The sequence below is a fragment of the Bos javanicus genome, chromosome 12, assembly GCF_032452875.1.
Source record: "Bos javanicus breed banteng chromosome 12, ARS-OSU_banteng_1.0, whole genome shotgun sequence".
In the NCBI taxonomy this organism is placed as follows: domain Eukaryota; kingdom Metazoa; phylum Chordata; class Mammalia; order Artiodactyla; family Bovidae; genus Bos; species Bos javanicus.
Genome location: NC_083879.1, coordinates 33953458 through 33968944, shown reverse-complemented (window position 1 = coordinate 33968944; position 15487 = coordinate 33953458). Strand labels below are relative to the sequence as shown.

Sequence of the window (15487 nt, the reverse complement as noted above, 5' to 3'; positions counted from 1 at the left end):
CAAAGCTAGGTGGTGAATACCCTAATATTCATTATATCTCTTTTTTCTACATACTTCAAATATTTCAATATATTTTAAAATTCAGAAAATGTGATTTGAACTAACCTTCTTTTCAAGGCAGAGAAGATCTGATTTTGAAGCAACCATAGGTACTGGTGAGATTTCTATATATATTGATTTACACTGAAGGCACAAATAAGGAAATAAACTAACTTAATATCCCAAATATATCACATAAGATGCTTCAGAATACTTACAGATTCTAAGTCCTTGATATCTTTCTCTAACTGCTTATTCTGCTCATTCATGTTCATAATTATATTAAATACAGACTGCCTAGGATGCAATGTTCGATCAAACTGGTGGTACATGTTTCTCCAAAACCTTTATGACAAAAACAGACAAAAAAATAGAAAAAAATTTTTCAACAAATTGTGTCTGAGAAAAATTGAGTATAATTAAGTATTTCAATAATGCCACCTTACTTAAAATTGAAAGACACTGTATTTGGCTCCAGAACTGCTGATTTCTGAGACTGGGAACTGTAGAGAGGATTGAGGTACTTCTTCTGGTCGTCCAGAAGAAACGGCCACAGGGAGTATGTCTTCTCCTTCAACCTGATGTGATGAGAAAAACATGAAGACCTTTCCCAGAGACGCTGATACTCTCCTGTAAAGCAGGTAATCATTTCCCACATAGACTTAGTTTCCCCTTTTTCTTTTTGTCACAGTTTAACAAATTCACAAATTCACCTCTGAATTTTTCACACTTAGGTTATACATACTTGTCTGCACACACATCACACTTCAAAACAAATTTTTAACTATTAGCCGAGAACATGAGGGGTGCTCAGAGCTTACTCAGCTGCAGAAATACAGACAGCAAAATATTCATGTTAAGACCCAGTTCTATATCATATTGTCAAGACAGTTTAAGTTCAACTACAAGTTAGACTTCAGCTAAATAGGAAAAAAAAAAAGCCCATTTCAATCAACTGTCTTACTTGAGTTCTTCTCTTTCCTTCTGACAATTCCCAATAAAGTTTCCAAACTGGCATGAATGGATATGTTCATGGATCTGAAGAAGAAACGCTTCATTGAACTCGAAGGCTTGTGGAAACTGTTCGGTCAAATGCCACACACACTCCAAGAACTGAGTAAACACCGGCGAGACTTCCTTTGGGTCACCATCCAAATGGCCACACCTAACCCCCGAGAAAGTACAAGCTTTTGAAAATGCCACTGGAAGAGGTCAATTGTTTGGGTACTGTTAAATTTAAATACATATCCCCCCATCCAGGGAAAAAAGTCCTAAAACATTGTTATACTGACATTAAAGAAAAACCCCAAATCTGTCATGTTTCTATTGAAAGAATTTATGAGTTTTTCAACCAGTTTTAAAGGATCTATTACATTCTAACCACTACAATCCAGACAAAAAGGAAGGTAATTAAACTGCCATAAGAATTAATTAAAGTATGAGACTTGAAAAAAAAATGACAGAAAAAAAATTAAATCAGTTTTCATACAAAAACCCACACCACTCTCATTTCCCATCATGAAGAACCAGAACATTCTGGTCATCTAAACTAGTTCTATTAATTTTACAAAATAACTGAACGTACATTGTGACTTACCTCTCTGAAAACTTATGTCCAAAGGAGATCCAATCTTTTTCTATTAAAACCTTAATGAGAAAAAGTAAAATCCATTTTACAACCCCCTTCAATTCCTTTTTTGTTTAGAATGAATTTAATCCTGTTATCTTAAAAACGCATTATTTTTTAAACTTATGGTGGCAAATAAAACTGTTTAAATTATAGGCAAAACCCAGCAAGAACTTGAGTTACAGGTTGGCCTAACAGAAAATGAAAATCATTTATAAAAGGAAGTATAGTGGTCTTGTGACTTAAGTTTATTTTTTTTTCAGTTGCATTTAAATACTGTATTTTAAGTGGAAAGCATATTATAAAACACTATTGCATTTTGTATGAGTGATGATGATATACATACAGAAAAAGGTTAGGAAAATGCAAACCAGGAGGTTACCAGTGGTTACTGGGTGGTAGACAGGGGTGGATGGTTTAAATCTTTTGGCTTACTGTACATCATTTCCATAATATTGATACTTTAAAAAAAGAAAAAATAATGGTAAAGAAACCAAAGAAAACTTTATATTCAAATTCAAATGTTGATATCTAACCTCTTGAATGAACTCTGTATGTTTTCTCTATTACAACTCTACTAAAATAATAGGCTTCCAATTATTTTCGGTCTAATCTCAACAATATTATCTTTGTAGTTTTTAACACATTTTCTAATTTCATTATATAATCACCAGGTACATCCTTTTCGATGTCGAAGTTGTCACTTTCAGCTCCTCTGACTTCGTCCTGAATCTCTCCAAGAGGCTACAGCACTCGAGGGGAAGGTGCAGACTCTGACGTCACAGTGCCCGGGCTCAGATCCCAGCTTCCCTACACTCACACCCACAACTCCCAGCACCTGTTCTTCCTCCTGCAGCCCTGGACTTTACCGTGGGCTCCTTGCTGCCCTTTGACACACCCACCTCTGAAACTTAACTCAGTACCCTTCTCACTAAACTCACTCCCCTGCTGTCCAAGTGAAGAGCAGAATGGCACAATCCATCCTGCAACTGAGCCCTGAGCCTGCACACCATCCTAGAGGAGGACTCTTCTCCTGGCACCACCTCAAGTCCCAGAACAGCTCTTACTCTGCTGTCTGGACCTCCCCGGACGTGGACCTGGCACCGCCCCCCCTCCTTCCATCTGTCTACGTGGCACTGCCTTAGCTCTGCCCTCTTTTCTCCCTAAGCCGTCCTAACAGCTTCCAGCAAGTCTAGCCTCCATCCCCACCCCTCTGCATTCAAGACATCAAACCATTTTTTAAAAAACAGTTCTGAACACGTTACTCTTCCTGCATTTAACAGCTCTCACCACCCAGGGAGGGTGAAGTCCAGATGCCACACTTTTCTTCCTCAGGCCTGCAACCCACTCCGCTCTCCTGCACCCGGCCCACCCCTCGCACAGCCTGCAGGCCCCTGCAGGAGCCATGCTTTAGTTCTCACTGGTCCTTGGTCTGGGAGGTTCTCACACAGTTGCTGGTCACTGCTTGAGTTCATCTGGACATCAAGACAATGAAAGCGAAACACGGCCAAGGAAACACCTTGTCTCACACACTGGAGGCAGGTGGAACTGCACTTTATCAGCAGCACTTCCAGTTGGCCGGTCCCCGATTCAATATGTTGGCGCCACAAATACAATGATTCTGAAAGGGGTCTGAGGGTGTCCAACCTTCCCCTGCTAAGCTGGCACTGTGTGGAGTGTTTCTAAACCAAGGAAAACTGTTCACCAGCTCCTCATTTATATACCTGCCCTGAGTTAAGATGCAAAGTTTGAAACACGAGTTAATCTGATCATATGTTAAAAAGGCAAACAAAACTCAGGAGCCAGGACTTTAGGGCCACAAAACAAAATCTGTCCAACTAGAAACTGTCTCTTCAGATTTAAAACAAGCTTCCAAATGTGTACCTGGGCTTCCCTAGTGGCTTAGAAGGTAAAGAATCTGCCTGCAATGCAGGAGACATGAGTTCGATCCCTGGGTCGGGAAGATCCCCTGGAGAATGGAATGGCAACTCACTCCAGTATTCTTGCCTGGAGAATCCCGTGGACAGAGAAGCCTGGTGGGCTACAGTTCATGAGGTTGCAAACAGTCAGACAAGACTGAGCAACTAACACTTAACACTTAATGTATACCTACCACTGAGAAATGAAGGTGTGTTAAATACAAAGTTTCCTCTGGAATATAATTTATAAGGACTCTTATCTGTCTTGTCTTACTACGTTAGTTACATTGTTAGATTAAAAACCAGGGAGAAATGCTGAATAGTTCTATTGCAATACTTTGCAGGGGAAAAAAAAGTTTAAAACTTTTTGTCAAAGAGATGGCACAAGTGGAAATTCGTCTAACCCAGGGTTTCTCAGCCTCAGCACCGCAGACATTGGGCCAGGTACCCCTCTGTTGAAGGGTTGTCCTGAGCGTTACAGGACATTACCAGCTGGCCCTCCACCAGCTGGAGCCCAGGTATACCCTGCTCTTTAGACGTAAAGATCAAAATGACTCCTGCTTGTCTCCGCTGGCCTGGCCAAGCAAGCCCTTACCATGAACCCTCTGATCGTCCTGTAGTAGGGATCCAGCAGGAGAGAGCCCAGGGAGCAGACCTGTGAGGTCCTGTCCCAGCCGTCAGAGCAGTGCACCAGCACACTCGCCCTCTCAGCCGCGATTGCCTGAAAAGACAGACCACACACTTCCATTCTACCAGGACACATTTTAGGTAAGTCAGTAAGTTCTACTTACTCAAAAACCAGATTAGCAGGTATGCATTATGAAGAAGAGCTAGGGCTGCAGTGACAATGCTGTCAGAGCATATTCTCCAAAATACAAGACAAAACACAAAAAAAGCACAGACAGAATGTCATTTCAAAGTGCTGGGGAATTTCTTTTGAAGCTCCTACATTAACTGCTACATGATATTTTTAAAGCTCCAATTAAAGTAAATCTCACTACAGAGATAGAATGTAGTAACAGCGATCTGACTGTGATGGATATGAGCACCCCACAGAATGAACCCGTTCCTTCCCAACCACGGAAAGCCCATGATCGAATGTGAGTGATGAAGCGTTACTTTGGCTAAGAAGATTGCAGCATCCATCACAGCTTTGATGTGACGAAGCCATCCTGAGCTTTCCAGACCAGAGTAGAAATCGTTGACGGAAAGCCCTTTGGTACCGTTGACTGCAAGGGGAGAGACAGTCCAGTTAGGAAGGAGCCTGAGTCCCCACTTCTATTCAAGAGCCCCCCCAGGGAGCCAGCTGAAGAAGACAAAACAAACAGGCTAGACTCTTTACACATGGAGACATGCTATTAAAAGCTCATTAATGGATTTTTGGGTACATTTTTCTGTCATTCCTTGTGCTTTGAAAAGAAAAAAAGTGTTCCAATGTCCCTTTTAAAAAAAATCTGCAACACAAGTGTTTAATTAAAAATAGTCTGATATTTTAGTTTTTAAAATTCCATATCAGGACTGGAAAGATAGCTTAATATTTAAACAGAATACTGTTATATATTAAATCCTCATGGTACTGACTGATGAAAATATCTAAACAATAGCAATTTTTTGTAAAACCATTAGAATTATACTGCCCAATAAATATAGTACTGCCCACTACTGAAATATCACTATTAAACACCTGAAATGTGAGTATTCCAAACTAAGATGTGTTGCAAGTATAAAAGACACCCTAGCCAATTTCTAGGTCTTAAAGAGTTTGAAAAAACCAAAACATACTATTACTAATTTTTTATACTGATTACATGTTAGCATAATGTTTTAATATATTGTTATTAAAATTTATTTCAATTGTTCTTTTTACACGTCTGAATGTAACTACCAGAAAACTTTTAAGCATGTAACTTTAAATTTTATACTGTGACAAGCATTATGTTTCTGTTGAATAAAGCTGCCTAGAAGGCATGCAATAATCGTACCTTCCAATAATTTCTGAAGGCTGGACCGCATGACATGGATATTTTCAATTCCAACAAACTGAAATCTAATATTAGAATAGTTGTCTTCGTTTTCATAACCTTTTCCAGCTGCTCTGTTGGCCATTGCATTCAGCTAAAATTTAAAATTTTAGAATTTAGAGACAAATTGCCTTTCTCTTTTAACTTAATTTACCAAATATCATGAAAACAATAAATAAACCACCTTTTAGCCAGCAGAGTTTAAAGGAAGTCATCAAACTGAATGTGCTACCATTTTTTAATAATCGAAAAGTATCATCTATATTATTCAAAATACAGAGGATCCTATAAAGTAACAACACGCTTGCTACATAAGGATCAGATAAGAAATTCCCTACGCATAATTCATGAAACTGATTCACATGTGTATTTAGTCAGTCTTCCATATGTTTGTAGTATTTCAAAATTTATAAAAGAATTATATCCCATCTAAACCCTACACGATTCAGTGTTGAGCAGAGCTGTTACAGAATGAACTTTCAGACTCACTTCAAAACAAGCCTGGAGCACCTGATCACTCAGAAAGCCACAGGGACCCTGCAGCACAGCTGAAACATAGGTCAGGTCACTTGGGATCAGATTACACAGTACACCCCACAGTATGCAATGAGACAGCCTGATACAGCTCCAAGAACTGGGCCCCAAACAACCTGATTTCTAGGGAGAAAAGACCGCCTATGGGCCATGGTCTTAGGTTATTAGATCAAATTCTCTCAGAAGTTAATATCTGGCATGTTTAATTCTTTCAGACTGGGATTTCCTGTGGTATGTTATGACATTTGTCAACAGTCTTAAGGAGCTGGATGAAACAGAACTGGAAGAGAAAGCTGCTTTTCTTGCAGTGGACAGGGGCTCAGGTTGGTGAGAAGTACAGTTACACTGTCTACTGACTCACTGGTCACTTGGGATCTATGATAACTAAGGCAAGACTTAGATATTTAAAAAATGCTTCCACATTATTGCTACTCGGGTTTAACTAGGAAAACACAACAATCAAATAAAGATATACATTTTTTGTGTAGTCATCAATTATATAAGAGATATTAGGGCCTGAGAAACAAATCACCCTCAGACCTCATGTTCAGAAAGTCTTAAATTACAGTCATCCTTTATATCTAATATTACCTAAAAATAGTGCTATGCAATTAACCCACTCAAATTATACTGGGAAGTAAATCAAAATTTTTCTTACAAGGGATAACACTAACACTCTTGACTTCTAAGAAAGTCTCTTTTTGTTAAACAAGGATTATCAAACTATCAATCTCTAACTTTTAATAATTTACACAAATTACTCTTTTCTTCTTTTTCTCCATTATCTTTTGTAAAACTGCATAATGATGAGAATTACTTCTAAAACAGCTACAATTCCTTTCAACAAAGCTGCCTAAAATTGTGTTTTGTATCGCTCACTCGCTTTTTCTCATCGCTTTCTCTTATTTTCTCATCATTCCAGATTTTTGAAGAAATCCTCACTATAATTCTGCCAATGTCCTTTTGTGTAGCCCACCAGCTCTGCACACGATGCTACAATAAAAATTAAAAGTAATGTTAGCTATTACTGTTGAGGATTTGAATTATTTTAGTTTCAGGATCCTACATGAATTGGTTGTTTTACTGCATTGACAAAAGGAAAAAGGGATTCGGACATTTGTCCCAAAGATAAAAATTTATCCTGACATGATAGATACCTAACAGAACAATTGTTTATTGTTCACTAGTTCAACATTCAATGTTCAACTAGTTCACTAGTTCAGTTCTCCAGTTCAATGTTTCTTAAGTTAGCTCACTATTTTCCTTATTTTCTTGAATATTCCATATTAAGGAATGTCATTTTAACAAAGTGTTTTGCCAATTAAAAATTCAATGAAAAAAAAAGTAGTGAGAATTTCTAATTTTCACAATATACTTCACAATAACGTAATGCTGATATACCACCTAGAGCTCCCAATATAAAATTCAGCTTTCCTAAACTTGTACATGTATCAGAAGACATAAAAAATCACAACCTGGGTTACCAGGAACTGGGTCTCCTAAGTTGGTATCCTGTAAAAGATTGATTTCCTTAGCATCAGTTCATTTAAAACTAGGATTCAGCATGTTCAACATGGACACAGCGCCCGGCTCCCACTAACTGAATCAGCAGAGACAGTGAACTGCCAGGCTGTACTGGACACATACTCTGGGTCTGGTGTCCATGACGTACATGTAGCGGTTGGCTGGGTTGGCCTTGCTGATGGCCTGAAGTAAATGTTCATCTTCGAGGCACCGGGCACTGAACCCAGACAGTGGCTGACTACAGCGACAAATGGCAGCCTAGTTACAGAAAGAGAGAAAGCAGGTTATCCAGAGAAGTCTAAAACACATCCTAAAAACATGCTTAAAAGAAAGAACCCACAGTTAAAATCAAATGTGCAATCTGTTTAAAAGCTGACAGGATGATTAGATTTCCTGGTGACTCAGATGGTAAAGAATCTGCCTGCAATGCAGGGACCTAGGTTCGATCCGTGGGTTGGGAAGATCCCTTTGAGATAGAAACAGCAACCTACTTCAGTGTTCTTGCCTGGAGAAGTCCACAGACAGAGGAGCCTGGGTTGCAAAGAGTCGGACATGACTGAGCGATTATTACTTTCACTTTCAACTTGGAAATCCTATTTGTATTAAATACTTTCCAATATTTTGACATTTACCTAAGTTTTCTCAATATTCTCTTCTACTAAGAAACCTGAATACCTCCTTACTCAAGAGTTTGATGGAAAAAAAAACAAAAACAAACTCTCTGGTCCTAAGAAGTAACAACTGTTTGATTCCCTACCGGGTAACCTAACCAGATACTTGCATTCTGTGCTATGGGTTACAAGATTCTTTTAAGTTCAAGTAACTGATTTAGTCAATAAATGTAGAACAGAATTTTTAAAAATAGCAACATTTGAACTTTTACTTTCCAAAGTCATTCTGATATCTAATTAGAAATCACTGATGTTTATATATAAAGAGACTTACAAGAAAAATAAGCTTCAATTCAAATTTGGTTAAAATACAGTCAATCTAGGAGGGCAAAAATATCTATAATAAGCCATGTGTGTTGGATTATTTACTGTTGTTTAAAGTCTTAAAAAAGATTTCTAAGATTTAGACCCATATACTTTTTCTCCAATCTCATTCTTATTAACTCTAACTTGACCCTACCCAAACATTACAATTATAGTATCATGAAGGGAAAAAGTACACGTAAATTCACATTCACACAGTTTAAACTCACACACAAAATAAAATCATGGAAATATAAGAAAATAGTAGAAGAAAACAAGGATTGCCTGAGGATACAGACCTATTTTCTGTATTTGTTAACCTGGGCATTGAATATATATTTTCAGCCCTGTTTTCCCATTTAAAAAATGTACACAAACATGGGTGTGTCAAACAAAGGCTATAATGAGAGTGATAAAACCCCTATGACTTTTCTGTGAAAAGCTGATGAGGAACTTCTGTTTAAAGTTTTACTTTTTACCTCTTGCTCCCTTCTAAAACCCGACTAAACTTCTAAGGGGAGAGGAGGAAGACGACAAGTATGAAAGTTTCCGTATTGCAGGATAATTTTGTTTCAAAATTTCAGAAATGTAATCAAGGAAAGGTCAGCACTTCTCTATCAGCAACACTGATGGTGACCTCTCAGCGTAGAGATGGGTATTCTTTTGGACACCTAGACCTGCAGAGGACTCGTACCCCACTAATAAGGTCAGAACAGCTCCTTACCTCCTTACTCTGGTGGTAGTAGGAGAGAACAGGAAACCTCCCCTTGCTCCGGAACTTGGAACTACCAACAATTATTGGTTTGCTTGCTATTCGGGGCACATATAATTCTCTGGGGTAAGTTTCACAAATCTGCAAAAATCAAACAAAACACAACGATTCTACTCACAGTTCTAGAACCAGGTTAAAAATCACCTTTAAAAACCTCTAAAACTCACTAAACGCAAGAACAATAAAAGTTACTGCTGTGACGGTCTCCGACTCCAGTACCTTGTATTCTGAGTACCTCTGGAGAGGGAGATGGGTACCTTGTACTCTCGGTTGGCGTCGGACAGCTGCCAGTTGGAATTGGGTACTCCCATCCTCTTATACTCCTCGGCGAGGTCAATGAGTTCCCACCCCCGCAGTCTTTCGGCATCGTTTTGTTTGGGATTATAAGAGAATGCATAGAGATCTTCATATTTTGCTACAGTATACAAAACACATGAATGTTAAGAGGCAACTTCTAGGACTTAGGACACTACAAATGAGAGTAATTTTTCAGTTTTATCTCTCTATTTAAAAAATCTTCAAAGAGACGGCTAACATCTGAACATACAACTTAACACCTCAGTTCTTTGAAATGGATGATTATACCTAAAGGCACACATATTGATCTGAGATTCAGTTTATAAAATCAGCAAGAGCTAGTAAACAATACACACACATTAAATACTACACTGCAATATTTCCTTTTTCTAAAAGTAAAATTTTAAAGATACAAGGAGACATCCCCCAAATGAGATGTGAACTGGAAGCCCAGTGTGCACTTAGTGGAAAGCTAGAGGTGGCATACAGAACGGGAGGCTGCACACACCCCACCAGGGGACAGTGTGGACCCAAACCAGCAAAGGCTGTGTAGAGCTCTAGAGATCACCTACTCCTGAACAAAGCCAAGCCCCAAAGTCACAGGGCCATTCCTGCTGCAAGACAGGCTGCCCTGGGGACACTGGGATCAATGGCATAGGCTTCCAGGGCTGGGAGAGTGGAGTGAGCATGGACCTGCTCCCAGACCACTGCCACCCAGGTGTTCCACACAAAGGAACATTCAGGAATCGGTGTGCTTCACCTCTAGGAGACAGCATGATTCCAGCATGTCCTGGAAGGAAGCCTGCAGACCCCAGGGGCATAAGCAGTGATGTGATTCCTCCTTAGGGTATGTCACAGCCTCATTGCCACCTCTGCTAAAGCAGAGGTCATGTCCTCAGGCTCTACTCCCATGGATTAAATGTACTAACCCCACTGCTATCAGAGGAGGCTGACTGCCCTTAACTTAATTAGGAATCAATTTCCAAGTCATTTCTCTTGGTTGTGAGATACCCACTTTAAAAAAAAAAATCTGTGCTTCAGGTGATCAACAGACTTTTAAAACATCCACATAAATCTATGGTTTTTCAGGGGTTTTAAATGTTTTGCTCTTTCCTTATTATCACCCCTTCTTTGGGCTCCCCTGGTGGCCCAGTGGTAAAGAATCTGCCTGCCAATGTAGGAGACCCAGGTTCGATCCCTAGGTAGGGAATATCCTCTGGATGAGGGCATGGCAACTCACTCCATTATTCTTGCCTGGAGAATCCCGTGGACAGAGGAACCTGGCGAACTACAGTCCATGAAGTCACAAAGAGTCAGGCCCGAATGAGCGACTGAACAACAACAATACCTTCTTTGGAAACCAGTCTTATAATTTAGAAGTTTCTAACTACTTATAGGACAAATTTTTTGGAATAGAGTGCACATGACCTTAAGAGTAACTTAAAGTGCAAAATAACAATAATGAGATACTGAAAAAGCAGCTTAGAGAATCCACGTCAATTGAGAAGTAAGCTTTGGTCCTGAAGAACAGCACCTTGCTTTGACAGCTGCAACAGAGAGTTGTAAATATCGTGGCAGTCTCTCTCTCTGGGAACGATGAAGTGCACGGTCCGGAAGTTCTTGCACTGGATCACCAGGGGGCACCCAGAAGTCGTTAGAGCGAGCTTCTCCACTGAGGCAATATGGTGGTGCAGTATCTACAGCACAAGAAAACATTCGCTCATCATCAAACTAAAGCTTTTAAACGACCAAATGCCCACGCCAGAAACATGTCTGATACCTCCCCACCCCTGCACCCGTTCCACACACAATCACAGCTTGAGAACAGGACCTTAGAAACATATTTGCACCCTGCCCCCTTCTCTCCATCTCCACTGTCGTGGCCCTAGGTGCAATGTCCCCACTGTTCCACCTGAGCTACTGCAAAGAGCCTCCGCAGGCTCTCTCCATAGCCACTCCTGACCTTCTCTAAGCCATCATCTACAAGGCAGAGGAGTGACCATTGAAAAGCAATTAAACAGTTGACACATGACATAGCAATGACGCTCCTGGGCACATACCCAGACAAAACTACAATTCGAAAAGATACACGCACTTTGTGTTCACAACAGCACTGTTCACCATAGCCTCGACATGGAAACAGCCTAAATGCCCACTGACAGGTGAGTGGATAAAGACATGCATATATGACAGGGAATATTCCTCAGCCGTAGAAAAGAACAAAATAATGCCATTTGCAGCAACACAGACAGACCTAAAGACTATCATACTAAGCCAAAAACAGAAAGGCAAATACCATATGCTATTTACATGTGGAATCTAAAATACGATAAAAATCAACATATCTACAAAACAAAAAAAGGCTCACAGACATAGAAAACAAACTTGTGTTTGCCAAGGGGGCAGAGAGGTAGGGGTGGAAAGGAGTGGGAGTTTGGAATTAGCAGATGCAAACTATTACATATAGGATGGATAAACAAGGTCCCACTGTACAGCACGGGAAACTATATTCAGTATCCTGTAACAAATCACAATGGAAAAGAATATACATATGTATGTAAACATAAAGCTGAGTCACTGTGCTGGATGACAGAAAAAAACAAAACACTGTAAATCAACAATATTCAATGTAGTAATAAATTAAAAAATAAAAGGCAATTATAAAAAAACTAGACTTGTTGCCGTCTAGTCATGCTATTCCCCATTCCCCTAGCCTCGCTTCAAGTCCCCCCGCATCCCTAAGTTCTGCTGACAACAGCCGACTTTCGGGTCCTCAGGACGCGTCCAGCTCCTTCACACAGTGCTGCGATGCCCCGACCTACTGGGATGAGGCAGCTCTAACTCTTCACCTGGGAACTTTGAGTGCGGTTTCTGGCCTTCGCTTAGAATTCACCACTGACAAAGAATGCCACTCACTCCAGTGACACCACTGCTTTATTTAAAAAGGAGGGCAAAAAAAAAAAAAAAAAGGAGGGCAGATATAATCACATGACTGTGAAATTTCCTCAGTTAAGACAGCCAGCCAACAGGAGCATTTTTTGCACATGTTCAGAGAAAACATGGTGCGAGTCCATCACTATAAGTACAGTGACGAGCGCAGCACAGGCCCTCCTCACCCAGGTTTCTTTCTGATGAGCATCTATGAACAGCAGATGCGTGGCTGTGAGATACAGTGTTCCTGTTAACGATTTGTTGCTGGTACTGAACCGGTCAAGTAACTTCACTTGCTCAACCTGAAAAAGAGAAAGTGTTATTTCTCATTACAAAGTCATATAAATTCTTTTTCTTTTTATCTCAGTACTTAAATGTACAGTTTCAAACTGCTTCCTCCTTCTGTTCAAAAAGATGAGATTACTTAAGGTTGAAAGTTAAATTTTACATGTATTGGGTAATATATAAGCCACCAACAACATTGGTATTACTTACAGCAACAAATACAGCCTGTAGAGAAAAACTCTGTAAGAAATTTAACATAAATACGAAAGGGAATCAGGGAGGAGGGGTGTGGTATCAATAAGCATAATCATTTTTCAATATCCAAGAGTCAATGTATTTTGTACGTTGGCAAGTCAAGAAGTAAATAACGTTATTATCTAGGGTTAGGAAAGTAAACTACCACTGCTCAGGACCATTTCTTCCTTAAATAAAAATCTAACTTTATTATACCACACACTTCTCATCAAAACATAAACATGTTTAAAACAATGGAATCCACTACTGTTGACTCCTCCTTAACTGTGTGAGGCTCGGCTGAAAAAGGACACTCTGGTCAGTCAACAGTGATACCTGGATATAAAAGCTCATCTGTCTTATTTCCTGCAGCAATTAAAGCAAAGTGCTCTAAAGAAAAGAGAACTAACGCCTATACATGGAAATAAAGGTTATTATAAAGTATCAATGCTACTTAAGCAAATTATCTGTCTTTAGTAATAACCTTTGCACATGCATTTACAAAAAAAATGGGGGCACGTAGCAAGCTAAGAAGAAAGCATCACTTTTGAAATAACTCAGTTTGAGCCTCAATGGGATCAGATTTTCAAGGGATATTCCATTCTTTAGCCAGCTCTAGGAAGTGGTCTTTCATACACAGAGCGCCAAGGAAAATCTTCTCATTCCACTTTGTAACGTTCCACTCACAACGAGCAGCACAACACCATTTGGCATAAACATATGATGTCAGCCGAAGCACAGGGGCCTGGCAGCGGGAAAGAGGATGCATAAAAAAGGACCGTCTCCGCACAGCTCCCTTTGTTTCCTGGCAAGACTCTCATTAGGGGAAAGTTAGAGCTCAAAGTAAGAGACAGCTGCTGAGCTGCTCACAAATACAGCCTGGAAATGCACTTTCAGAAATGCAAATTCAGACTTGACATCTTTATTGACACTATACAGTTAGTAAGCCAAATGTGACCAAAACAGGATAATATATCTGATCCTAAATTTTAGAACTATAAAGCCATCTAATTAGTAGTCAGGTAAAATACTTTATCTGATACATCTCTGGTTAGTAAGCAATAATTTTTAAAATGACTAAAACAGCACAAAAGACAATACTATTTCTTTATTTACTTGTGTCAAGAAGAAGTTTGGGGAAGAAAAAGCTCTTAGAATTATTAAGATTTCTGAATTAATATTAACACATTTGAACAAACAGACTGAAAGCAGAGAGGCAATGGAAAAGCCACTGTGTAGTTTGTGGGTGAGACAGCTTTGAGGTAAATCCTGGCTCTACCTCTCACAGGCTAACTGGGAAGGTCGCTTAAACTCTTGAAGCTGACTTCCTCCTCATCCCTAAATGGAGATAACGTCCCCAAGGGCAGGGGTAAAAGATCAGTGATGATTTTGTATAAATTAATATATTTGGGAATTGTAAATATTGTGAAATCACGTTGTAGAGTTGGCTATTCTGACATACCCTTGCTCAATAACAGGTAATTACCACTTCTCAAATACAGCCAGTCTGAACAACACAGAACAAATCACTAGCTATACAGTTACTACTGACAGTCAATTCTTGATCTCGACTAAACTACACAGGTCAAAACAGCTAAATAAACTGAAAGCAATTTATTTTTAGTTTTCCAATACTTACAGTTACTTTTGCAGCAAATTAACTGTCCAGGTGAAGGCTATGTGTAATAGAAACAAAAGGTTGGAAACAAAAAATAGAAACAAAAACCTTTTAGGAATAAGCTATAATTTAGGAGGCTATCCAGTCCACCAAGCAACTCTCAGAAGGTCTGTCCAGCTCACTGCCGTGGGCCCGACACGTAACAGTACCTAGGAAGTATCTGTTTAACTGCAGTTCATTCACAGGCACTTAAGAGAGTAGGAGTGGTCTAAAGCTAGAAAAATAACCCAAAGAAATAAAGGAGCACACTTGAAAAGTAATGTTTATAAGAAATTAGTCAGAAATCTTTTAGTTTTTTAAAAAAATTCATAAAAAGACCTTACTAAACCACCAGTATGGGTCCACTGTGAAAAGGGAAGACAAAATTAAAAAATTAAAGTCCATCAACTGGTAGTTACGAAAGTCATGGGCAAGAAGCTTAAGAGCATGAGGGCTGCTACAACCATAGAAATAGAAACAAAGATATATAGTCATCATAAATTTCAAGTGAAAAGATTTAAAATAAGCCAAGGGATCCTAAACACTTTCTAACATTCTGTCCCCTCTAACCAATCCTGAGGAGTAGGGTTTGCTCTGATTGCTTCAATTCAGTTCACTCTTTACTATGTTTTCATTGTGTGCTCCACACTTTGGCCAGCAGGATGAAAGATGC

The 15487-nt window shown here is 39.4% G+C and overlaps 1 protein-coding gene across 4 annotated transcripts in view; it reads right to left on the bottom strand.

Moving 5' to 3' along the window:
- Positions 1 to 15487, bottom strand: part of MTMR6 (myotubularin related protein 6) — a 36540-nt gene that overhangs the window by 19802 nt on the left and 1251 nt on the right. For 3 of the 4 annotated variants that reach the window (XM_061434938.1, XM_061434936.1, XM_061434939.1), the window contains exons 2-14: positions 12824 to 12940; positions 11242 to 11404; positions 9668 to 9825; positions 9363 to 9491; positions 7788 to 7922; positions 7020 to 7133; positions 5568 to 5700; positions 4705 to 4814; positions 4181 to 4306; positions 1637 to 1686; positions 1004 to 1204; positions 486 to 617; positions 258 to 384 (exon numbers count right to left, since the gene is read on the bottom strand). In XM_061434938.1, the coding sequence (XP_061290922.1) occupies positions 258 to 384; positions 486 to 617; positions 1004 to 1204; positions 1637 to 1686; positions 4181 to 4306; positions 4705 to 4814; positions 5568 to 5700; positions 7020 to 7133; positions 7788 to 7922; positions 9363 to 9491; positions 9668 to 9825; positions 11242 to 11404; positions 12824 to 12940 (1695 nt within the window). The remainder of the gene's footprint in view (positions 1 to 257; positions 385 to 485; positions 618 to 1003; positions 1205 to 1636; positions 1687 to 4180; positions 4307 to 4704; positions 4815 to 5567; positions 5701 to 7019; positions 7134 to 7787; positions 7923 to 9362; positions 9492 to 9667; positions 9826 to 11241; positions 11405 to 12823; positions 12941 to 15487) is intronic. The other variant, XM_061434937.1, reaches the window with a different exon arrangement.